Below are 27,975 nucleotides of genomic sequence, written 5' to 3' on the forward strand. Positions count from 1 at the left end.
AATCAAATATGGGCTTATCTTGTTCTTTAAATTTCACGCATATTAAGTTTTTATTATCCAGGTAAAACGATAAGTTCTGATGATATATAATACATGTAATACCGGTAAATGCACACTTACAAACTGCGGTTGTCAAATATTTTATCAAGGACTTTGAAGGGTTCATAATCAAGAACAAAGCTACGTAACTTATTTCACCAGTATCAGTCAGCTTACATACACCAGGGTACCCGCAGACACAATTGTACCGGAAGTACATGACTATCCCGGAAATGGCTTTTATAAATAAATGATACGGGAAAATTATGTTCTTAATTTAGATCTTAGATAGGGCTATGATATGTATGATTAGATAAAGCTGTCGGCTATATCACAACATCGTTAATTAAGTCTAATTGTGCCAAATGTTTATGACCTTTTTACGACTTGCTACAGAAGATAATGTAAACATACCAGATAGCATCAGAGAAATATAATACATAACTGTATTTTATGTCTTCAAACTCTCAGTCACGTCTAGAATCTTGAAAACTAATTATCTGCTATGACCACTTTATTGTATATCTTAACCAAAAAATGTTTTTGTTAGAACTTGAGAGAATAAATACTTATTACAAACGCCTTTGAATCTGCATAGACAAGTTTAAGAAGGACACACTGTTGTACAAGTTTTAAAAATGAAATAAGAAGACGTTATTCATCATGTTCATGTAATTAGTACTAATTGCAAGAGGTTCTTTTCTCTCTGTCTTATTGTAATAATGGACGAATTCACTTTTACATCATTCGATCATTTGGAAAGTAAGCTGGAAAAGTGCGATGATTGTTGTAATGGTGACTATATGTCATTCCATTGTCCGCTGTGTCCGGTGTCGAAATACAAACCAAGGAAAAAGGCAAAGCTACAGCAACATCTTGCAGTTCACTGGAATACAAGAATCCAAGGAAACAACGGTAAATTTTTTTCTGAATAAATCAAGATACAAAAAAATAAAAATTATATCGCCTTATGAAACTAGTTCCTTAAAAGAAAATCTAAATTTCTTTTATAGCAACTTTTAAAGAAATTATTATGATAACATAATTAAAAGATAATAATTTTAATATTGATGGTATAGTTGTTCTTATATCCCCCTTTTGCACTTTTTCACATTTCATTCACTTTGTGTTCGATTTATCATTATTGTTTTATCATTTACGGCATTTGCTATCCTGTAACTGTCTTGTGCATAACCAAAAAAAAAAGCATCTTGTAATCATCAAACGGGCGTATTGCTTTTCCGCTAATTTTTCAAAGTCCCAATACTACGTTTCCGCAAATTTGAAATATACGTTTCAGCAATTTGTATTTATTACTTTCCGCAAATTTACCTGGTAAATTAAAAACATTTGAATGTACATGTATGATAAACTATTTATTTTTTCTTTCTAAATAAAGAAAATGTTCTGATCTCGGTAAAGCTACAATTTACTAGATATAACTACTGACTCGGGTAAGGATGAGTTAAACTTCATTGAGAAATCTTTGGTTTGGCTTACTTGCCAACTGACATGATTGAAGAATGCTTTGTTGAATTAATTGCCGATGCTCAATCTGACGATAAATGCATGAGGTCTGCCGATTATATATTGGAATTTTATATAAATGGCAATTGAGATTTCCACCAACCATTTGGACATCACCCTGACCCCGAGGAAAAGAGAACAACGAATGGTGTCGAGTCTTTTCGTGCCTACCGGAACGAGCAGTTTTTACGCTAGCCATCCTACCATATTTGTCTTTGTCGATGTGTTATTGAAACTGAAGACAACATCTTACATAAAGATGAGAACTCTAACTGTAAAAGCACCCGTTCGGAAATATGAAAAGGTGAAGCTGGCCTTCCTTCCTGAACAAAATACAAAATTTGTAAACGGTGAATGTGCTTATATGTCAATAGGTATTCCTTAATTATTTGCGGAAAAGAGATAATTTGTTTTTTCCGGAATAGTTACTTTTTTTCCGGAAAAGAAAGATATTTTTTTGCGGAAACGTAAACTTTTTTTTCCGGAAACGTCATCTTTTTTTCGCGGAAAAGTAATGCCAATTTGCGGAAACGTAAAACGCCGCATCAAACGTATGCCATGCTTAAAAAATGAATTCGGTATATTTAATTCTAAACGGTTCATTTGGTTTTACTTATCACTTATACGTAAAATTATTTCTATTTAAGTAAATAAGAACATATATATACAATTCCATCCGATACAATCAAAAACTAAGGTTAACGTAAAGTAAATATTGTTTTTCTGTTCATTTGCAATTTTAACTTCTTAAGAATTGAATGCTTCTTTTTTGTTACTTCATTGGGGTGTAAAAGCTTTGACCGAAGTACATTTTGTATGAGCGCTGAAGCTTAGCAATTCGAGGATGTACTGGGGGAATTATTTTTAAAAATCTACAATTTAGAATACTAAGTCGGAAGAGCATTAGTTGGGAAAAAAATAAGCTAAAAATATTGATATGCTGTGTAGGTTGTTATCAAGACTAGACCATAACCGCGGGTCCGTACCTGAATTAGAGAACATACGCCTTATTTCAAGCCTGGATTTTTAGAATTCGTATTGTCATTTGGTAAGTTCAAGTTGATTAAAATGTGCACATTTATTCCCTGTACAATGAAGCATAAACATGTTACCATTTATGAGTTTAAACAACTATCTTCATAAAATTAAATATATATTTTGAAAAACTGTGTGAATTTATTAATTACATCCATGAAGATAAGGTTAGAAATTTTAGTTTTAATTTATATATATAATTGCGAATTGAATTGGGGAATATGTCAAAGAGACAACAACCCGACCAAAGAGCAGGTATGATGAGCACCCGTGCACGGCCGACACTCGGCTAACCGAGAGATAGGTCGGTTAATCTATATTGAGTATGCGGCTATATCGGCGGTGGGTCTGTTAATCGGGTGGGCTAAAGTCTGTTAATCAGGTGTTATCGTGAAAATCAGTACAAGGTCAGCATGTTTCATTGTATAACTTTTTTTTTTACATTTATATCATTAAATCTATTCATGTCTGACAAAATGATTTGGAATACTGAATCCAGTGGTGTATTATTTTTTTTCTAGCTTCAATAAACGATCTAAAAAATGAAAAGGCGAGTTACTCATCAGTAAATTTATACACATTTTACACACACAAAATGTACACAAAAATGACAATTTGGTTGAGTTTACTTGCATGCAATCTTTTGAACATCGAAAAAAGACTGGCATTATGTTTGTTTACCACATTACCATCAATATGAAATAATCTACACGAAAAACTGTATTTTGATGACATAAATCAATTTTTGTTAAAAAAAATATGGTCTGTTAATGGGTCGGATGTATAAAACTCGGTCTGTTAATTGGTCTGTTAAGAGTTATGAATGACATTACAAGTATACTGTAATTGCTATATGGGGTGTTATCTGAATAAAGAGATAGGCCATAAATTAGTGGCTAGTAAATGGAAACAACACATGAACAATGAATCATAAGTTTAGACAATGGAATCTGAACATTGATAGAAATGATTTTAAAAAGTGTAAAATCAAAGTAATATTAATTTCATCAAAGAATGGTAGCATATATCATATGGATTCTGTTTCCTTGATATGAATTGCACCAATTTGTCATTTACATAGTTAACAAGTACATAAATCAGAGATAAACTTCGTATCAAATGAACTGAAATATGTTTATAATGCAAACAAATATAGACAAATCTTCAACATCAACCTTTCTAACACCACCTTGAAGGTCACTCGATAGAAAAACAAGCACGTTTGTGGACTGCGAGTCGGCTAAATGACCTACGATATCATAGGAATACATCATTACTCGAAAAATAAAATTAATATACTAGTATGCATTTATTGTGATTTACAGGAATATAAAACTGTCTTGTTGTTGCACATTAAATCAGCACCCAACACTAATATAAAAAAACTTACTAATGTCTATTTCTTGTTTAGAACCACGATTTAGAACTTGGTACAGACGTTCCCTTAGGCGGCAGAAAATGAGAATGATGACTCTGTACAAAGGAAAATGCATACCGGAAATAAACTCCTCATAGATACCAGGGTTGAAATTTGATATGTGCGCCTAATATTTACGCCAGACACGCGTTTCGTCTACGAAAAAGTCATTAGTGTCGCTCGAAAAAAATGTTTAAAAGGCCAAAAACAAAGTTGAAAAGCATTGAGGAAATACAACTAATACCGGCGTCACACACCAGCGTATAGCTCCGGAGTGTTAAAAGATCATTTAATGTGCCAATATGCGTTAAGCGTGTATTGGGCGCACTATCCAGCGTTCAAGAAACGTATGTTGGCGTATGTTGTATGTTTTTTATGCTGCATAAAAATTTCCTCGGGTTGTAGCGTTCATCTTGAGCGTATTTACTTTCCTTCACTGGCTAGAGGTATAGGGGGAGGGTTGATATCTCATAAACATTCTTATTTCGATTCTCGCACAACTTTCATGCGACACCATGCATTCGGTATTCATTCCGTACCAATACTTATAACTAATATAAATGATAAAACGCAATAAATGATCGTAATGCAATCTAGAAAAAAACCAAAAAAAAACAACAAACCAACACGTTAAAAACTGCCGAACTCAATTCTGGATTTCTGGATTTACCCTTATCAGGAACGATCAAAAGCCGAATATTTGATTCAATGAAGGCCAATGATTTATAAACACAGCAATGATCAATTAAAAGTTTAAGATGATAATTCAAAATTGTACGTTCAATAATTTCATCTGCCGAAATGATTGCAAATATATAACCTCCATACACCACCATACCCGTGTTATAAAAAGACTATACTTGACTATAAACTACATCAATCACAATATCCGCGGTGTGGTACATAAAAACTTTTACTCGAATATTAACTATATCTACCACGATAGCCGTGGTATATAAAGATAATACAAGACTATAATCTACATCCATCACCATACCCGTGGTATATTAAGACTAATACACCACTATAATCTACTATAAAATTGAGACTAGCCCCTAAATAATTATATGTACTAGTTCAGTGATAATGAACACTGTACTAAATTCCAAATTTAACACAAGAAACTAAAATTAAAAATAATACAAGACTACCAAAGACCGGATGGTCCTGACTTGGGACAGGCGCAAAAATGCGGCGAGGTTTAACCTGTTTATGAGATCTCAACCCTCCCCTATACATCTAGCCAATGTAGAAAAATAAATGCATAACAATACGCACATTAAAACTTAGTTTAATAGAAATCCGAGTCCGAATACCATACCCTTGATATATGAAGAACAAAACAGATCTATCATCTACATCCACCACCACACCCGTAGTATATAAAGACTAATATACCACTATAATCTACATAATACATCATACCCGTAGTATAAAGACTAAAACCGGTCTATAATCTACATCAACCACCATACCCGTAGTATATAAAGACTAAAACCGGTCTATAATCTACATCCACCACCATACCCGTGGTATATAAAGACTAATACAAGTCTATAATCTACATCCACCACCATACCCGTGGTATATAAAGACTAAAACCGGTCTATAATCTACATCCACCACCATACCCGTGGTTTATAAAGACTAATATACGACTAAAATCTACATCCACCACCCTACCCGTAGTATATAAAGACTAATAATGGTCTATTAACTACATCCACCACCATACCCGTGGTATATAAAGACTAATACCGGTCTATAATCTACATCCACAACCATGCCCGTGGTATATAAAGACTAATACCGGTCTATAATCTACATCCACCACCATACCCGTGGTTTATAAAGACTAATATACGACTATAATCTACATCCACCACCATACCCGTAGTATATAAAGACTAATACCGGTCTAAAATCTACATCCACCACCATACCCGTGGTATATAAAGACCAATACCGGTCTATAATCCATATCCACCACCATACCCGTGGTTTATAAAGACTAATACCGGTCTATTATCTACATCCACCACCATACCCGTTGTATATAAAGACTTATACTGGTCTATAATCTACATCCATCACCATACCCGTAGTTAATAAAGACTAATACCGGTCTTGAATCTACATCCACCACCATACCCGTGGTATATAAAGACTAATACCGGTCTTGAATCTACATCAACCACCATACCCATGGTATATAAAGACTAATACTGGTCTATAAACTACATCCACCACCATACCCGTGGTATATAAAGACTAATACCGGTCTATAATCTATATCTACCACCATACCCGTGGTATATAAAGACTAATACCGGTCTATAATCTATATCTACCACCATATCCTTGATATATAAAGACTTATACCGGTCTATTATCTACATCCACCACCATACCCGTGGTAAATAAAGACTAATACTGGTCTATAATCTACATCCACCACCATACCCTTGGTTTATAAAGACTAATACCGGTCTATAATCTATATCTACCACCATACCCGTGGTATATAAAGACTAATACTGGTTCTATAATCTACATCCACCACCATACCCGTGGTATATAAAGACTAATACAAGTCTATAATCTACATCCATCACCATACCCGTGGTATATAAAGACTAATACTGGTTCTATAATCTACATCCATCACCATACCCGTGGTTTATAAAGACTAATATACGACTATAATCTACATCCACCACCCTACCCGTAGTATATAAAGACTAATAATGGTCTATTAACTACATCCACCACCATACCCGTGGTATATAAAGACTAATACCGGTCTATAATCTACATCCACAACCATGCCCGTGGTATATAAAGACTAATACCGGTCTATAATCTACATCCACCACCATACCCGTGGTTTATAAAGACTAATATACGACTATAATCTACATCCACCACCATACCCGTAGTATATAAAGACTAATACCGGTCTAAAATCTACATCCACCACCATACCCGTGGTATATAAAGACCAATACCGGTCTATAATCCATATCCACCACCATACCCGTGGTTTATAAAGACTAATACCGGTCTATTATCTACATCCACCACCATACCCGTTGTATATAAAGACTTATACTGGTCTATAATCTACATCCATCACCATACCCGTAGTTAATAAAGACTAATACCGGTCTTGAATCTACATCCACCACCATACCCGTGGTATATAAAGACTAATACCGGTCTTGAATCTACATCAACCACCATACCCATGGTATATAAAGACTAATACTGGTCTATAAACTACATCCACCACCATACCCGTGGTATATAAAGACTAATACCGGTCTATAATCTATATCTACCACCATACCCGTGGTATATAAAGACTAATACCGGTCTATAATCTATATCTACCACCATATCCTTGATATATAAAGACTTATACCGGTCTATTATCTACATCCACCACCATACCCGTGGTAAATAAAGACTAATACTGGTCTATAATCTACATCCACCACCATACCCTTGGTATATAAAGACTAATACCGGTCTATAATCTATATCTACCACCATACCCGTGGTATATAAAGACTAATACTGGTTCTATAATCTACATCCACCACCATACCCGTGGTATATAAAGACTAATACAAGTCTATAATCTACATCCATCACCATACCCGTGGTATATAAAGACTAATACTGGTTCTATAATCTACATCCATCACCATACCCGTGGTATATAAAGACTAATACTGGTTCTATAATCTACATCCACCACCATACCCGTGGTATATAAAGACTAATACAAGTCTATAATCTACATCCATCACCATACCCGTGGTATATAAAGAATAATACAAGTCTATCATCTACATCCACCACCATACCCGTGGTATATAAAGACTAATACTGGTTCTATAATCTACATCCATCACCATACCCGTGGTATATACTGACTAATACAAGTCTATAATCTACATCCATCACCATACCCGTGGTATATAAAGACTAATACCGGTCTATAATCTACATCCATCACCATACCCGTGGTATATAAATACTAATACAAGTCTATAATCTACATCCACCACCATACCCGTGGTTTATAAAGACTAATATACGACTATAATCCACATCCACCACCATACCCGTAGTATATAATGACTAATAATGGTCTATAATCTACATCCCCCACCATACCCGTGGTTTATAAAGATTAATATACGACTATAATCCACATCCACCACCATACCTGTAGTATATAAAGACTAATACCGGTCTATAATCCACATCCACCACCATACCCGTAGTATATAAAGACTAATACAAGTCTATAATCTACATCCACCACCATACCCGTGGTATATAAAGACTAATATCGGTCTATAATCTACATCCACCACCATACCCGTGGTTTATAAAGACTAATACCGGTCTATAATCTACATCCACCACCATACCCGTAGTATATAAAGAATAATACGGGTCTATTATTTACATCCAGTACCATAACCGTGGTATATAAAGACTAATACTGGTCTATAATCTACATCCACCACCATACCCGTGGTATATAAAGACTAATACCGGTCTATAATCTATATCTACCACCATACCCTTGATATATAAAGACTCATACCGGTCTATCATCTACATCCACCACCATACCCGTGGTATACAAAGACTAATACCGGTCTATAATCTACATCCATCACCATACCCGTAGTATATGAAGACTAATACTGGTCTATAATCTACATCCACCACCATACCCGTAGTATATAAAGAATAATACGGGTCTATAATCTACATCCACCACCATACCCATGAAATATAAAGACTAATACACCACTTTGATATACATCCGGCACCATACACTTGATTAGAAGCAGATAATTGAAGGGTTTTACATTTGAAATACACAATTCAAAAATTATTTATATTGATTTATTGTTTTTTGCAGATTCCTATTCTGTTGTATGTCATCTTCAACATGGGGATATATCTACAAGACATTTCCACTGTACATGCTGTGGAAAAATCATTAAGAAGAAAGAAAACATGGTTACACATCTGAGAAAATGCCAAATTAACAACAAGGAACACACAGAGGATAATTCTGCGAAAGGAACAACAAACTTAGTTACCGATAATAGCATACCACATTTAGACAAGTCATTTAATGATGAACATGACTACAGTTACAAAAGTCGCGTTTCAAAATCGGTACCAATGTCACCTAAAAAGTCCAAAAGTAAAAAGGCTTGTCAAATATGTGGAAAATTGGTGAGTAAGCGTTGGATGAGAAGCCACATGAAAATCCACAAGAAAGAGAACGATGGCCAAAATGAGATAAATCAGCACCGCCATCACTACACTGCTCTCGTAGACAGCAACTCTGGGATATACTGTTCAGCGACCAATCTAAGCGGACCTCTGTATCCTGTACACGCAATTAAGATGACCAGCGGAGCAAATCAGGACAGTTTTTGTGAAAACCAACAGTGTATCGATAGCAAAGACACTGCAAAAAGAGGTGGCAATATTGCATATGAGTGTGCACATATTAGATCTGTGCCATACGCTGTAAGAGGAAAAGACATTATTTTGCAAGACACAACATTAATGTCTCTGAAATCCCAAAATTTTATTACTGAAGCGAGATCAGCGGAACTTCTGCAACTGAAAGAAACTTTGGCAAGATCAGGATCCCCCTTAGCTGTTGAGATACCGCCAATGGAAAACGCTTCGTCGCGTTATCGATATTTTTCCGTCAGTACAGGATCACCAAAATACTGGTCAAGAACGTATCGAACCATAGTGTCTTATGATTCAACCTTAAATAAGTATACGTGTAAATGTTCAAACGCCGCTAGATATTGTATGCACAAAGCCATTGTGAAATGTTGCATATATCAGGAGACCCCGAATTTTTTCACAAACGAGGAAGGCGTAAATTTAGAAGATAACAACGTTACAAGCTTTGACTATGAAAACGACACAGAAAGCCAAGGAGTACTGAAAAAAGACAAAATAAAATTCGATCTTATGTTAAACTATATTGCTAGCATGAAGAAAATACCAGCAAATCCAGAAGTAGAAAATGCCTTGTACGAAAGGACGTCATTTCTACAGGAAAATAAAATAACAGCAAGAGAGACTTCTTGTCACAAGTGTGATGGCGACCTGGCATTAGAAAAAATATCTAGCAGATCTAAGATAGTGACCATGAGAAAAATATTCAAAGGTAATGATAATAAGCTAACAATTAATATTTTCCGACTGTCTATTAATTGTGTAGATAAAACTTAAGCTCGAGTCTATGGAAACGCAACATTTTATTTTTGGTTTTAAAACCTCTATATATAAAGCTTACATTTAAAAAAAAAACCTTCGGTGAATCCTATCTAAAATGGTAAAAAAGTTGATACTTTAATTCTGTATGAATTATTTAACATTCTGTACCACATTTGTTTGTTCATTATTCATTGTTAAAGGCCATATAGTGACATATGGTTGCTTACTCCACGTTATTATGCCTCTAGTGTATTTATGTGTGTGTGTTTTAATGAAAACTTTACATTTTCTCTACTGTATTCAATTGTCGGTCACTTAGTACTGATCACTTGTCCTCTGAATCTATGTCTGACTAAAAAAGAACGATACTTTGACTATCACTTACAGACTCAGCATTTAACAGCACCATTAAGGAAAGAATCATTCGATATATCGCATTATAATCGATATATTTATAGCAGCATCTTATATTTCAGATGTTGAAGTCTATGTTAAAGTGTGTCCAAGATGCAGGACTGTGTACAGATTTCAAGAGTGGATAGAAGGAATTCATAACTACAATAATAGTACATATGGTATGGTGATGGATGTAGATTATAGACTTGTATTAGTCTTTATATGCCACGGGTATGATGGTGGATGTAGATTATAGACTTGTATTAGTCATTATATACCACGGGTATGGTGTTGGATGTAGATTATAGACCGGTATAAGTCTTTATATACCACGGGTATGGTGGTGGATGTAGATTATAGACTTGTATTAGTCTTTATATTCCACGGGTATGGTGATGGATGTAGATTATAGACTTGTATTAGTCATTATATACCACGGGTATGGTGGTGGATGTAGATTATAGACTTGTATTAGTCTTTATATACCACGGGTATGGTGATGAATGTAGATTATAGACTTGTACTAGTCTTTATATACCACGGGTATGGTGGTGGATGTAGATTATAGACTTGTATTAGTCTTTATATACCACGGGTATGGTGATGGATGTAGATTATAGACTTGTACTAGTCTTTATAAACCACGGGTATGGTGATGGATGTAGATTATAGACTTGTATTAGTCTTTATATACCACGGGTATGGTGGTGGATGTAGATTATAGACTTGTATTAGTCTTTATATACCACGGGTATGGTGATGGATGTATATATTAGATCTGTATTAGTCATTATATACCACGGGTATGGTGGTGGATGTAGATTATAGACTTGTATTAGTCTTTATATACCACGGGTATGGTGGTGGATGTAGATTATAGACTTGTATTAGTCTTTATATACCACGGGTATGGTGGTGGATGTAGATTATAGACTTGTATTTGTCTTTATATACCACGGGTATGGTGGTGGATGTAGATTATAGACTTGTATTAGTCTTTATATACCACGGGTATGGTGGTGGATGTAGATTATAGACTTGTATTAGTCTTTATATACCACGGGTATGGTGGTGGATGTAGATTATAGACTTGTATTAGTCTTTATATACCACGGGTATGGTGATGGATGTATATTATAGACTTGTATTAACTATTATATACCACGGGTATGGTGATGGATGTATATTATAGACTTGTATTAGTCATTATATACCACGGGTATGGTGATGGATGTATATTATAGACTTGTATTAGTCATTATATACCACGGGTATGGTGATGGATGTAGATTGTAGACTTGTATTAGTCTTTATATACCACGGGTATGGTGATGGATGTAGATTATAGACTTGTATTAGTCTTTATATACCACGGGTATGGTGATGGATGTAGATTATAGACTTGTATTAGTCATTAAATACCACGGGTATGGTGATGGATGTAGATTATAGACTTGTATTAGTCTTTATATACCACGGGTATGGTGATGGATGTAGATTATAGACTTGTATTAGTCATTAAATACCACGGGTATGGTGATGGATGTAGATTATAGACTTGTATTAGTCTTTATATACCACGGGTATGGTGATGGATGTAGATTATAGACTTGTATTAGTCTTTATATACCACAGGTATGGTGGTGGATGTAGATTATAGACCGGTATTAGTCATTATATACCACGGGTATGGTGATGGATGTAGATTATAGACTTGTATTAGTCGTTATATACCACGGGTATGGTGGTGGATGTAGATTATAGACTTTTATAAGTCTTTATATACCACGGGTATGGTGGTGGATGTAGATTTTAGATCTGTATTAGTCTTTACATACCACGGGTATGGTGGTGGATGTAGATTATAGACTTGTATTAGTCTTTATATACCACGGGTATGGTGGTGGATGTAGATTATAGACTTGTATTAGTCTTTATATACCACGGGTATGGTGATGGATGTATATATTAGATCTGTATTAGTCATTATATACCACGGGTATGGTGGTGGATGTAGATTATAGACTTGTATTAGTCTTTCTATACCACGGGTATGGTGGTGGATGTAGATTATAGACTTGTATTAGTCTTTATATACCACGGGTATGGTGATGGATGTAGATTATAGACTTGTATTAGTCTTTATATACCACGGGTATGGTGATGGATGTAGATTATAGACTTGTATTAGTCATTATATACCAAGGGTATGGTGGTGGATGTAGATTTTAGAACCAGTATTAGTCTTTATATACCACGGGCATGGTGATGGATGTAGATTATAGACTGGTATTAGTCTTTATATACCACGGGTATGGTGGTGGATGTAGATTATAGACTTGTATAAGTCTTTATATACCACGGGTATTGTGGTGGATGTAGATTATAGACTTGTATTAGTCTTTATATACCACGGGTATGGTGATGGATGTAGATTATAGACTTGTATTAGTCTTTATAAACCACGGGCATGGTGATGGATGTAGATTATAGACTGGTATTAGTCTTTATATACCACGGGTATGGTGATGGATGTAGATTATAGACTTGTATTAGTCGATATATGCCACGGGTATGATGGTGGATGTAGATTATACACTGGTATTAGTCTTTATATACCACGGGTATGGTGGTGGATGAAGATTATAGACCGGTATTAGTCTTTACATACCACGGGTATGGTGGTGGATGTAGATTATAGACTTGTATTAGTCTTTATATACCACGGGTATGGTGGTGGATGTAGATTATAGACTTGTATTAGTCTTTATATACCACGGGTATGGTGATGGATGTAGATTATAGACTTGTATTAGTCTTTATATACCACGGGTATGGTGATGGATGTAGATTATAGACTTGTATTAGTCATTATATACCACGGGTGTGGTGGTGGATGTAGATTATAGAACCAGTATTAGTCTTTATATACCACGGGCATGGTGATGGGTGTAGATTATAGACTGGTATTAGTCTTTATATACCACGGGTATGATGGTGGATGTAGATTATAGACTTGTATAAGTCTTTATATACCACGGGTATGGTGGTGGATGTAGATTATAGACTTGTATTAGTCTTTATATACCACGGGTATGGTGATGGATGTAGATTATAGACTTGTATTAGTCTTTATAAACCACGGGCATGGTGATGGATGTAGATTATAGACTGGTATTAGTCTTTATATACCACGGGTATGGTGATGGATGTAGATTATAGACTTGTATTAGTCTTTATATGCCACGGGTATGATGGTGGATGTAGATTATAAACTGGTATTAGTCTTTATATACCACGGGTATGGTGGTGGATGAAGATTATAGACCGGTATTAGTCTTTACATACCACGGGTATGGTGGTGGATGTAGATTATAGACTTGTATTAGTCTTTATATACCACGGGTATGATGATGGATGTAGATTATAGACCGGTATTAGTCTTTACATACCACGGGTATGGTGATGGATGTATATCAAAGTCGTATACTAGTCTTTATATTCCACAGGTATGGTGGTGGATGTAGATAATAGACCAGTATTAGTCTTTATATAACACGGGTATGATGATGGATGTAGATTATAGACCGGTATTAGTCTTTATTTACCACGTGTATGGTGATGGATGTATATTATAGTCGTATACTAGTCTTTATATTCCACAGGTATGGTGGTGGATGTAGATAATAGACCAGTATAAGTCTTTATATACCACGGGTATGGTGATGGATGTAGATTATAGACTTGCATTAGTCTTTATATACCACGGGCATGGTTGTGGATGTAGATTATAGACTTGTATTAGTCTTTATATACCACGGGTATGGTGATGGATGTAGATTATAGACTTGTATTAGTCTTTATATACCACGGGTATGGTGGTGGATGTAGATGATAGACTTGTATTAGTCTTTATATACCACGGGTATGGTGGTGGATGTAGATTATAGACTTGTATTAGTCTTTATATACCACGGGTATGGTGGTGGATGAAGATTATAGACTTGTATTAGTCTTTATAAACCACGGGTATGGTGATGGATGTAGATTTTAGACTTGTATGTGTCTTTATATACCACGGGTATGGTGATGGATGTAGATAATAGACCAGTATTAGTCTTTATATTCCACGGATATGGTGGTGGATGTAGATAATAGACCAGTATTAGTCTGTATATACCACAGGTATGGTGGTGGATGTAGATAATAGACCAGTATTAGTCTTGATATTCCACGGGTATGGTGGTGGATGTAGATTATAGACTTGTATTAGTCTTTATATACTACGGGTATGGTGGTGGATGTAGATTATAGACTTGTATTAGTCTTTATATTCCACGGGTATGGTGTGGATACCACGTGTAAGGTTGTGGATGTAGATAAAATTTGTGATTTAGACTTTTTATACCACGGTTACGATGTTGGGTGTATATTACAGTCGTGTATTAGTCTTATATAGCACGGGTATGGTGATGGATGTATATTACAGTCGTGTATTAGTCTTATATAGCACGGGTATGGTGATGGATTTAGATTTTAGTAGTGCATTAGTCTTTTTATACCACGTGTATGGTGATCGATGTAGATTTAAGTAGTGCATTAGCCTTTTCATACCACATGTATGGTGATGGATGTAGATTTTATTAGTGCATTAGTCTTTATATTAGACCACGGTCCTTGTGATGGATGTAGATTATAGGCCGATAGTAGTCATTATATACCACGAGTATGGAGGTGTATGTAGATTATAGATATGTATCAGGCTTTAGACACCACGGATATGTGAGAATATACATTATAAATCAGTATTTGCCTTTTTATTTTACGGGTATGGTGGTTGATGTAAATTAGAGATATAAAAACGAGGATTTGGTATGATTGTCAATGGGACAACTCTCCACAAGAGAATAAAACGGCACAGAAAATAACAATCTGTATTAGTCTTTGTATTGCACGAGTATGGAGGTGATGTTGATTTTAGAACTGTACAAGGCTTTTTATAATACGGTTACGGTGGTGAAAGTAGAGTCTGAACGTGTACGAGTCTTTAAATACCAGGGATATGGCGTGCTGGATGTAGATTATATTCTTGTACTGTATTATTATTTATATACCATAGATGGTGGATGCAATAACTGCTTGAGCATTTTTATTTCACGCGTAATATGGTATGATTGTGTGAGTGTTGGCCTTGGGTGTTTGGTTATGGATGTAATATTTGCCTGTTTAATAGACTTTTTATACCCGAGGTCATTTGTATTTGTCGTTTTATTTCTCGTTGTTATATATAGAGATTTTTTTTAATAAAATATAAAAAAAGTTTTTAAGAGTTCCTAGAGAATATTCGTACCTGTTGGAATGATGTTAATGAGACAGCAAACAAAATACATATAAAAAACAATGGTGACATCATCACAAAGTCTTTCCGACTTTCTAGTGGACGTTTGTCAAACAATAGAAAGAAAAATAAAAGAGACGTCTGTTCACCCCCTCCCATACTAGTATATATTTTGAATGACTTGAATGTACATGTACATCATCAATTAAAGTTTGGAATACACTATCAGTTATGCCAGATATCTAATCATCATTAACTTCTTTAAATAACGGGTGAGATTTGATAAGCAATATATGTAAATAATTAGCAGTCGAAAAGAGCACGTTAAATTTGATAGAGAACAATAATTTAATACCTGTTAAAGTCCCTATCTGAATATGTCCTCTAAATATCAGGTTTCTGGTCTACATGGACTGACCTAATCCGGACTTTTAAAAGTCATACTAGTATATGAACAATCTGGTAAAGCTGGGTAATATGCACCTCATAATTTACGCATCTTGTGTTTTAGGAAAACATTTAATACAGACAGAAGAATTTAGAATACAAATAAGTAACATCAAAATCTAAATACAAATGCATTAATTACCTATATCTTACAAATAAGGTTAACAATAGACATTCTGAAAAAAGAATAGGAATATGAGTCCCCTAAAACAATGGGATAAAGTATATGAAAGAAATCGATAAGAAAAACCTCTAGTTCCAACTATTTTAAGTCAATGAGATTTTTAAAGCCTTAGCTACATCTCCAACCTCTTTTTTGTCGGTCGCTTGTATCCATAATTACTTTTTCATTTTGTTTTATATAATTCGTTTTGAATTATTGAAAAAATATTGGCGAACCGTCTGACCTTCAAACAACACAAAATTCTGTATTAAGAATTCGTAATTACATCAACGTGGATCTGTAAAAGTCGAATAACTGATGTTTTTGTTTTACTTACCAATATTCAGAATAATTTTACATTTGTCTATGATGCCAGTGACACATATATATATACATGCCATATGTATCCTTACTATTCATTTCAGAGGCAGATTAAGGAAGGTTCTATGCAGGGAACCCCGCCCCACATTTTGTAGGAAAAAAATGGTTAAGTGATTAGTGAATCAATGAAACAGGAATGGAGCGATGTCCCCTCTTATGTCTGTGGGCGTCCAGTGGCGGATCCAGAAATTTTCATAAGTTGGGGCCTACTGACAGCCTAAGAAGGGGCCCGCTCTAATCACGCTTCAGTGATTCCCTATATAAGCAACCACATTTTTCGCCAAAAAGGGGCCTGCCCCCTAAATCTGTCTCTGGCGCCTCCTTATGCCAATTTCTGGATCCGCAAATGCAATTGTGGAAGGAAAAAATGATAGGCCCATTTTAATAATTATTAATATATACAACACTTCATCACCATTGGCATTGGCGGACCCAGGGGTTGAAACCATCAATGCATTTGGATGAAAATATAGTTGGACCCCCCTTTTTTAGAATGACTGGATCCGCCCCTGATTTACAATAGAATACGAGTACATGTAAGTATAGTTTAATATGTCAATGTAGACGCCCATTAAGGATCATGAAGACCATAATAATTTATAATATATACATATGATTTAAATAAACTTTGCCATGATAAAGGACTATATAGTGCGTACAAGTACTATGTAACAAACAAACATACAAACACAAATATTGTATTGCTAATAAAAGAGCCCACAAGGAGCAGAACAATCACCATTAAATATGATTAAGACAAAATGTCATAAAAAATAGAGAATACAACAAGCACAGAGTTAATAATATAACTAGGTTAAGAAAAGGACGGTTCCGTTGAGGAGGTGTTCCATAAATAGTGGAAGGATAAACATATAGAAGAAGAAGTTGCGACACAATAATGTAGACGGATAATCGAGACTAACGTCAACTATAAATTGAATAATTCATTAATATTACAATGAAAGCCGTTACGATTTGTTATTTATTTGTTTACAAGTTAAATATAGATGAGATCACTGTTATCTAAAAATATTTCTGGTTTCACTTTATAGATAATGATTTCCGGTACAGTGGTGTCTTTCCGGTATACTAGTGGACGGGTATGCTGATGCCTGTACGCTGATTGATGCCTCTCACTTATTTTGAAATGAATCTGATAGAAAAGAACGATGCAATGTGGTGGTTCAAAGTTGTGGGTGGTTCTGTAATAGCAACAGTTGGTACTTATCTTGTTTGTAAGAAACTGAGTGGAAAACGGAAAAGGTGAGTCGTCTGTAACATGTGTAATGAATATGAGGAATGATTTAGTATATATGCTGACAATTAAAAAGATAAATTGTTTTAAATACAAAAAGACAATTTTATATGATAAGCCAATGTGCAAAATATTTACATAAACCAGTCAAGTTATTTGTATGTGATTGAGCGGATTTATTGAATGTGTGGATGTGTTTTGGAAAGAGGAGAGAGATAAGTTTATGAAGGTGAGTGTGTGTGTGTGTGTGTGTGTATGCTGGATGTGAGAGAGTTTTGGTGGAGATCTAGTGTGTGAGAGGAATGAGTGAAAGAGAGAATATGCATGTAAGTGAGAGAGTGATAAAATGTAATGGGAAGGGAAAGTGAGAAGATATGAGAGAGGGGGATGAGAATTTTTTTTTATGAAATAATTGATTCACACTTGTTAATAAATAAAATACTCTAGCTGTCTTCTGAAATGATTATTTATAAAAAGAATAAAGGTTTATGTTTGAGAGTCTATTTATTTTCAAAATTGATAAATCCTCTCTCTTTCCATACTGTACAGTAGAGAAGAATATCCTAAAGATACAGTCATTCTCCATCAGTATGGAAGGGCTCCATATGCACCAAGTATGTCACCATTTGCGATTAAACTAGAAACATATCTGCGAATGGCAAAAATTCCTTATATGGTATGTTTGATAGATGGGTAAATGTACTTAGCATCTATGACTAACTATAACATGTTCGTGTATAATCACATAATTATTTATCACAGCTTTTAAACTAATTCATGGAAAAGACGACAAGGCAACACTTCTTATCGGTATCAGTATTGTAACACAAAATAAAATAAGATGAAGGTAGCGTTCTAATACTTGAATTCAATTTAAGTTACCATGAAATAAATAATTCACACGAAATTCTCCGGCAAAATGATTTCATCGATGATATCATAAAAAGCTGTGTAAGATAGATTTTTTTCAAGTTATTGGACGGATAACGCTCTAAGTAACACTTTTCGCTACTTCAAGGTCTAAACTGAACAACTAAAAAGTTAAAATGGTTAAAACCAAACATGGCCCGCCTTACAATCTGAACGGGTTTATGTCTTTTGAACACCGGTATACTACTGTTGCCTTTAATGTACATACTCAAATTAATAACCAACATGTAAATCCGGTTACAAACTGAATGGGTCTATGTATATCCGTGCTACATTAATTTTTAAAGACCCGAATAATATAGATTGCGTGAATTAAATTAGTCTGATGAATATTTTGTGTAATAACACATGCAATGAATTCCCATAATAGGCTGCAGGAAATGTACCTTCAGCCTGTTGTTATTTATACAGAGCAAGGAATTCTACCTTTGGAGAATGGAGCTCGAAGCATCAATGTTGCGAAATTAAGTGTCAGCTAAGAACCCATATTTGTTAAGCTTGGAAATTTACGATGATTATAGGATTAATCCTAGACCCCTTGTTGTCTGCAAGTTAACACCAATTTTAAACACTTTATTTCGGGGTGACTCTAAACAAACTCCGAGAGACAATGAGTTATTCTAACTTAAAAATAATAACATAAAAAAAATAATCATATAAACTGAACAGTTTTGCAGCTCGTCTTTGCCAATGATATTTGCAATTTAAAGATAATCTCGTTTTTACTTGATAAAACTACGGTAAATGTAGATTGGTGTATATACTGAATATTTCCAATCGAACATAATTTTTGATTGGTTAGTAAGTAAATAAAAAAAAATGATTTTAGAATGTTCACAGTCGAGTTAGAAGTAAGAAAGGCAAGTTTCCATGGATAGAATACAACAATGAGAGTATAGCCGACACTCAGTTTTGTATTGAATATCTCAACAAAACATTGGCAATAGATTTGAACAAAGACTTTTCCAAACCAGAAAGAGGCATAGCAAGATCTTTCCTGAAAATGCTAGAAGAAAATACATACTGGTAAGATTTATAAGTTTGTTGAACATAAAAACTTACATATAGATAGAATAAACGATTTATTAATAAAGTTTTATGCACCTGTTATACAAATGAGAGGTTTAGCTTGCTAAAAAACCCAGGTTTAATTCACCATTTTCTACATAAGAAAATACTATACCAACGATTATGACAGTTGTTATAAATGGAATTGATATGTTTGGGCTTTTGATTTTGAATACGGACTTTTTTTAATTTCCCTCGGAGTTCAGTATTTTTGTTATTTCACTTTTTATGATTATACGGTTGATATGCAATCATTGTGACAACAAATGTTTTGGGAACACGTTAATTTCACGTTGGGAACACGTGAATTTCATAATTTGTAGTTATAAATCCCTTTGGCATTGAAATTATCCACCAATATGTTTTGGCATTGCACAATATCAAGACTTCCAATTTCTGTATGGAATCTAATTTAAAATACGTCTAGCGTTGTAAGAGTTAGAGTATGAAGAGTTTTTTTTTTATCATTACGATGTTGACCACTTGATTTTTATTTTGCCTTTGTCTTGTTATTTCATTACCATGCGTTGCTATCTGATTACCATGTTGAACATTTTGTCGTTGTGTTGCTATGTCATAACAATGCTGTCCTGTAGATGTTTATTTTGTCGTTGTGATGCTATTCAATCACCGTGATTAAGTTGTTGCACTACTAACTGTACCATTGTATTAATCGTAAAGTCATTTTCAATATGAAGTTGACTTTATGAATACCAGTCACATTAAAATTCAGTTCACAACTAAACGCAGTATCGGAAAATTCTTTCATGTTTTTTACACTTCTGTAAACTAATACTTTCCAATAGACAGACACAAAAATGGATTTCCACATTTACAATTATTAGGATTCATAGTTCACCATATGTCTTCCTGTCTTCCATTCATTTCACTCTATTGCATATAATTAGATATAAGTGAATATAAGTGCATATAAGTACACATAATTACATATAAGTACATGTTTCTATCTTTAAACAATGCAGATCAGTTTCCAGTTTGATATTTATTCATGTAAAATAATTCTTGAGACAATTCAATATGTTTAAAATAACAGTTAATAACAAATTATAGAAAAAAGTGTATTGTCATTACAATTTACACAAATCAATAAATATTAATATGTTTATTTATAATACAAAAAGGGCCTTGTTGGTAGAAAGATGGATATTGGATCCAGAATTCGCAATATGCAAGATAATCAAATTACCATATAGATTTGCATGGTTTATTCGTCGAAGACTGAGGAGAGATGCATATGGTCACGGTATTGGAAGACACAGTCAAGATGAAATTTACCATATCATGGACCTTGATCTAATGGCTTTGTCTGAATTCTTGGGTAAAATAGTTCTTTTTATCCATACACTATATTATTGATCACCAAACCCAAATAGACATCTATCAGCCTCGAATTGTATTGACAACTCTTATATTCTATACATATCGTAGGGATCAATTGCCTAACATCGTTGTGTCATGCCCGTTTTTATCTTCATGTTTCGTTTGCCTTTCCTGTTTATTAATGGATTTATTATTTTGACGTCAACGTATCAAACCGGTCCAATTTGTTACAGCTTCGCTCTGATACCAAACTCGTCTTGTTTCGTTAATTGTTCCATTTTTGTTAATATTTTAATAGTAACATTGGTTAAAGGGGCCTCTTATTGGTCTTAATGTAGTACTAATCTGCATCACCCATAATGTTGTATAAAATATCAATTATAGTAACATTTATAACGGAAAACAAAACCAACATTTATTAGACACATAAAGATGTAAAAAAATAAACCAATTCGATTTTATATACAGTTTTGTACATTTGATCAAATAAGTAAAGACAAACTCCTATCTTTTGGTCTATATCTATATAAAAATATATGTATTGGCTTTGAACTAATCATATACTAGATGGAATTTCTTACTAGCTCCGTTCTTTGTTTGATTGATTGATTGTTGGTTTCTGTTCATTGATGTTTGTTTGGCTGTTTGTAAAGAGTTTACACACAAAACGAGCTCTTGGTCAACATAATGCCTGTGTTCAGTAATAAACATTTTTTTTCAGTTACTAAGAGAAATCAATACCCTTCACAAAAACCCAAATAAAGCATTTGACGTTTTTATTAACTTAATTTCATAATAGGTCTTGTTGGAAATGTGTCTCATTGGCAATTATACGACATCTTCTTATTTTAATTTTTAGTGTCTTTATACTAGTAATATGTGTTCAGTAATTAAGAATGTTACTTTCTTAAAAAAATACATGCATGATGCGACTGGTCATTTTTCAACAAAGAATAATTTTCTGAATAACGTTATGAATGAAACTTCGCTTTAAAATATAATCATATTCAAATAGATTGAAAATAAGTAAACAAAAATAACACTAGCATAAACAGTCTTATGTAACAAATAAAAATGAATTATTAGGTGACAAGAAGTTTCTGCTTGGAGATAGGCCGTGCGAGGAAGATTGTGCTATATTTGGACAGCTTGCAGAATGGTACTGGCAATCATTTGGACACAGAAGTGGACCTCTTATTAAAAGTAAGAATTTGTAATAAACGACATTTTGTTAATCGTTTTACTGTTACTTGAACGGAAATCATTGAGGAGAAACTCTTTAACTTGAATGGTATAGTTCCAAGGAAAGAGTGCACGATAGGTATTTCAATAAGATTGGTACTGTTATATGGCTGCAATCGAGCCGGGGAACTATCCGCCCAGTAGAAAATGGATTGACATGATTTTAAAACGTATTACAAAAAAATGTATAAAACTTGTGAAGCACTAAAACTTTTAATATAATTTTCGCTTTTTATACTTTGATTTCGATTTAAATTATTTGATATACAATTGTCTTTAAATCGTGAACTATTCGTAGATGAAATTTATTGAGAAAAAACGCATGTCAAACTAAATGAAATTGCTATATACGTTTATGTATATTGTTTTTCTGTTTTACGTAATTGTTTGTTTTATATTCTAATATGACGTGCTTCTTTCGCTTTATGAATGCTCTAAATCCAATAATGTTTTCCTACACATGCGTATATTGACTACTACAGGATAATGAATTTTATCAAATTAGCATGCATTTAATATATTTCATTACCAAACTCTTAAATGATGCACATGTTTTTACTAATTCATTTACTATTACTGTTATGTATTGCATTCCGAAATTGACATATTTGACCTAGATACGACAACCGTTCATGCTGGCTGTTCAAAAACTCCTCCCTCTGAAAAATCACAGTGCCCGCTGTTTGCTTCTTTACAGACAAAAAGGGAGGTTCATGGAAGAGCCTACACAATCGTTTTACCCTTATACACATCGGACATAGAAATGACCTTCATTGTCCTAATCAGAATTGAAATAATTGATGCAAGCTATACTTTTTTGGTTGTTTTAACATGAGTTTAACACTTTCGCTCAGGCAAAAATAATCACGAATATAATGCCTACCCATTTTAAAACAACCAATAAAGTATAGCTTGCAACAATTATTTTCTAAATAATTTAGTTGATAACACGATGGTGACTGCTGTACTCATATATATTTTTGACATTTTTACCTACTATGTCAGTTTGTTTTGTTGAAACATTATTGTCAATATAATGAAATTTATGCGACTATCATAGAAGTGATGGGTTTAGCTAGTTATAAAACCAGGTTTAATAAATCATGTTCTACACAAGGAAATGCCTTTATCCTACCTCCTATACATTTTGAGGAATATGATTGGTTTAAAGCGTCCTCGTGGAGACCGTGTATATTTGATATTTATTAGGTTAGTAGGGAGGCAGGGCTTATTTCATACACAGTAAGTAGCGATGTTACATCCCTATTTATTCCATATTAGGTAAAAGGAGTCGGGGATTATTTCATACACGGTTAGTAGTGGTGTTACTTCCCTTTATACAAACAAAACGGACCTGAGAAAAAATTCTTAAGGCTTTCAACAGACATAGAAATTGATGATTAAGATGGAAATAAATTCATAAAACGCATTTAAACCTTAAAAGTTGCTATTGTTGGCATCTTTATTTGTAGGATCAATTGAAATAGCTAGTTTCTTAATAACAGTATCGAAGACTTGCTCACTTTGATAGGTCATTAGTCTAAATTTCACATGTTAAGATAGTCGGTAAGATACATGCGTTACATAGTGTGCTAGTGACGAAATACGGCATATATGGGGTCAGTAAATTCGCTCTCACCCCATATGGAATTTATTGACCACATATATACAGTATTAGGTCACAGGTCAACTATGTAACTAATAATACCCAGTCAGGAATATGACAGTTGTTTTCTGTTCGTTTGATGTGTTGATTTTGCCAATTGATAAGGGACTTTTCAATTTTAATTTTAATTGGAGATCTGTATTTTTTTTATTCTACTTTTTATGAACAATGTATGTTTGTATTTCCCATTTGATGAATTGTGACTAAGCATAATTATACTCATCTGTCTATACCATATATAGACACAAATATATCCCCATATCCCCTGTTTAGGAGTTACATGGTTGCTAAAAACATATCTAATCAGCAAACTTTTTTTTGATAACAAAGGGTTCAGATCTGTAATCGGATGACTGTATTATTTGGGATTTATTTGGCATACATAAAATTAAGAAAGGAAATTGGGAATTGTCAAAGAGACAACAGCCCGACCGTAAAACAGCAGAAAGTCACAAATAGGTCTTCAATGCATCGAGAAACTCCCGCACCCGGAGGTGTCCTTCAGCTGGCCCATAAAGAAATATCTATACTTGTACAGTGATAATGGACCCCATACTAAACCCCAAATTATACACAAGAAACTAATATTGAAAATCATACAAGAGAGGCTCCTGACTTGGGACAGGCACAAAAATGCGGCGGGGTTATACATGTTTTTTGAGATCTCAACACTTCCCTTTACCTCTAGTCTATGTAAAAATTGATAAATGTTTGTGTCAACCCGAATGCGATTGTCTGTAAGTATCTTACATTTAAAGTGGGCGACATGCACCTTGAGTAAAACAGAATCTATAGAGGTTATTCCTAAACATTGAAGCAGAAAATATATTATCGCTAACTATCACAAGAGAACAATCCCAGAAAAATTGTTGTGAATACAATGAGATGCTGACTATAAAAAATATAGACGTACGTCAATAAGCAGCCAAAATGCGAATACCCAGCAAACAATGTTAAAACTTTCCAGGCAGAAAACGAAGGACACAAATTTGCAAATCTTATATAAGTAAGTGAATTTATGTGATTCTTAAATATACCAAAAGTTGTTTAAAAGAAACAAGTATTGCAAAAACCTATATAAGTTAATGAATTGATGCGACTCTAAAATATACCAAAAGTTCCTTGAAGAACAACAATGTACTGATAATCTGTACCAATTAGTTTAAAATTTGAATGAAATTTCGAACAATTTCGACTAAAAATAAATTATTCTGTTTTATGTATTTAAAATCTCAATACTTTAACAAGGGATGGAGTTAATTTATATCTATTATATATATTGTTTTGTAATATCTTTTATTTATTTTTCAGATTATAAAAACCTATGTGATTATTGTGAGAGAATGAAGGAGACATTTTGGCCGGACTGGGATGAATGTAATACAAATGGTGGAAAGAAAGAGGCTATAAAGTAGAACGAACTTCACTCATAAAAAGTTCAAAAGTTTAACAAGCACCATCGAACCATTCACATGTTGATGTAGTTTAGAAAAAGCAAAAGATGCAAAAGAATGTAAATACTAGGAAACGGAACATATAATTGACATGTTTCTTTTCTCCTTTCTGTACATGCCCTTGAATAAATTCTGCTTCATAGGAATACAAAAACAAATCTGCAAGTATAGGAGCGCAATTGGTACCCATTGGGATTCAAATAATATGTTGGAAGACCAAACCTCCAAAATCAACAAATATGTTGTCAATTAAAAAGTCCAGCATGGCAGTGATATCCTCGTCGGTTTATTTTTTCCTTGACTCTGTATGATTTTTCACAAAGTAAGCTGAATTCCAGCCCAATATACAACAATACTTGAGAAAAAAGAAGTAAAAAGCTGTTTCATTTGTGCAATGTTATTGGTTATTTGTGTTCATATTTTTGTTGTATTAAATATGAAACTTACTTCGCGATCAACAAGCAACAAAATATACAAATATAGTACCATACTTCAACAGAAACTTTTTTAAATCAATTTATTTTTGCGATGTAAAATTTAAAACGATTAGCTAATAGAATGATTTTTTGGTTTATTTATGGGCAGTGACTTTCCATCTGGACTTAAAATAAGGCATATAGGTACAGTTTTGAATTTGTTAGCGGGCATGACGTAAAACAGCGAATAAAAGAATTCAACTGTATTTACAACTAATATAAAACAATGCTCTTGATTAAAAAATAATCCACTCCAGGACCTTTTGTTTTCCAAATACTTAAGATAAGTTCCAGGTCGACGGGTTCAAACAGAAAGATTTTGAAAGCAGAGAAAACTGTGTATCTTATAATTGGCATGACTTTATATCAGATGACAATACCAATACTTAAATCACGGATCCGCGATATCACGGGTGTGTTCTAGTGTAATAATAAGATAATTTGCAAAATTAATATAAAAAAAATAGTGTTATTTATATGAACAAAGGAGTAGGTCCGGTAAGGGCCGATTTTGACCTCAATTTTCAAGTTTATCTAACGAAAGATTTTAGACAATTTTTAAACACTTAAGTGTCTATTTCCATTGATTCGAGTATTTTGTGTGAAGGTTTTAACTGATTTAGTCATTAAAATGCTCCGATTCTAGCTTAAATATGAAAAACATACAGGCTAACAAATATGCCAAAAGAAACGTCACTTTTCATATGGTTTTTGTAAAAAATAAAGGTGTTCATCCTCAACATTTATATATGTTATGTATTAAATTATCATAAAATACAACTGACATATCAATAATATGAATGAACAAGAATGCGGCCACTTTCATTTCAGACGGAAACCGTCTCAAATTTAACTCAAATGCTAAAATTGTGACGATTTCAGTAATTTAACATGAGTTAATGATGCTAGTTCCCATTATATTTGCATTGTATTGTCAAAAACAGCCCATATTTATGTAGCAGAAGCATTCTACTTTCCAATAAATAGCTAAAAGATTACATTTTTACAAGTTTGTAAAACTGTTATATTTAAGTGCCAAAAAGGGGTCTCACTGGACCTACTCCTTTGTGACTATCCTAAGACCATCATAAGAATCCTCTCGTGTACTCCTTACTTTGTGACCAACTTAAAGATGTCCAAATTTAGGACCACTTTGTGAAACCCTCTAAGGACTGGAATATACCGTAAAACCACCCTAAGGATGTCTTACTCCTGAGATAGTTTTGTGAAACTTGCCCCAGATACTAAAGGATAACAACATGACATCAGTTGATTGGGCAGATGCATCATCATTCCTTATACCAGAGGCATAAACTACAATTGTATTATATGTCTCTGCTAATATTATATTTTTTGAGACAACCATATTAGTGAAATTTGTCTTATTTTCTGTATGTATAGGAATTAATAGTGAACATTTATAATAAATATTTTACATAAGTCAGTAGTCAGTATTTATGAAATACACAAGTTTCAATAGTGATATATTTCATTGTATTTGAAAGTAATTAGTTAATA

General features: G+C 33.7%; 2 protein-coding genes across 3 annotated transcripts; both read left to right on the top strand.

Moving 5' to 3' along the window:
- The first annotated feature begins 95 nt into the window (after positions 1-95).
- Positions 96-27,897, top strand: LOC134707024 (failed axon connections homolog). Of its 2 annotated transcripts, none has more exons than XM_063566495.1 (7): positions 96-187; positions 18,161-18,288; positions 18,833-18,956; positions 20,040-20,236; positions 21,421-21,617; positions 22,706-22,822; positions 25,839-27,897. In XM_063566495.1, exons 2-7 carry the CDS (start codon positions 18,173-18,175, stop codon positions 25,940-25,942), a joined length of 855 nt encoding a protein of 284 aa, XP_063422565.1. In that variant the 5' UTR covers positions 96-187; positions 18,161-18,172; the 3' UTR covers positions 25,943-27,897. The 2 variants fall into 2 exon arrangements, with proteins under 2 accessions (XP_063422565.1, XP_063422564.1); XM_063566494.1 differs by having other exon boundaries at positions 99-187; positions 18,830-18,956.
- LOC134705715 (uncharacterized) lies at positions 762-10,952 on the top strand. The gene is made up of 3 exons (XM_063564436.1): positions 762-954; positions 8,967-10,250; positions 10,777-10,952. The coding sequence occupies exons 1-3, from the start codon at positions 762-764 to the stop codon at positions 10,950-10,952; spliced, it is 1,653 nt and encodes a 550-aa protein (XP_063420506.1).
- Positions 27,898-27,975: the final 78 nt, after the last annotated feature.

This window comes from Mytilus trossulus, chromosome 2 (assembly GCF_036588685.1).
Source record: "Mytilus trossulus isolate FHL-02 chromosome 2, PNRI_Mtr1.1.1.hap1, whole genome shotgun sequence".
In the NCBI taxonomy this organism is placed as follows: Eukaryota; Metazoa; Mollusca; class Bivalvia; order Mytilida; family Mytilidae; genus Mytilus; species Mytilus trossulus.

What these genes read in the sequence shown, in the direction of transcription:
- LOC134705715 (XM_063564436.1), top strand. Translation starts at nt 762, where the DNA reads ATGGACGAATTCACTTTTACATCATTCGATCATTTGGAAAGTAAGCTG. An exon ending in AAGAATCCAAGGAAACAACG is followed by an intron (nt 955 to 8,966) that starts GTAAATTTTTTT and finishes TGTTTTTTGCAG; the next exon opens with ATTCCTATTCTGTTGTATGT. An exon ending in CATGAGAAAAATATTCAAAG is followed by an intron (nt 10,251 to 10,776) that starts GTAATGATAATA and finishes CTTATATTTCAG; the next exon opens with ATGTTGAAGTCTATGTTAAA.
- LOC134707024 (XM_063566494.1), top strand. Translation starts at nt 18,173, where the DNA reads ATGAATCTGATAGAAAAGAACGATGCAATGTGGTGGTTCAAAGTTGTG. An exon ending in CTGAGTGGAAAACGGAAAAG is followed by an intron (nt 18,289 to 18,829) that starts GTGAGTCGTCTG and finishes CATACTGTACAG; the next exon opens with TAGAGAAGAATATCCTAAAG. An exon ending in CTAGAAGAAAATACATACTG is followed by an intron (nt 20,237 to 21,420) that starts GTAAGATTTATA and finishes TAATACAAAAAG; the next exon opens with GGCCTTGTTGGTAGAAAGAT.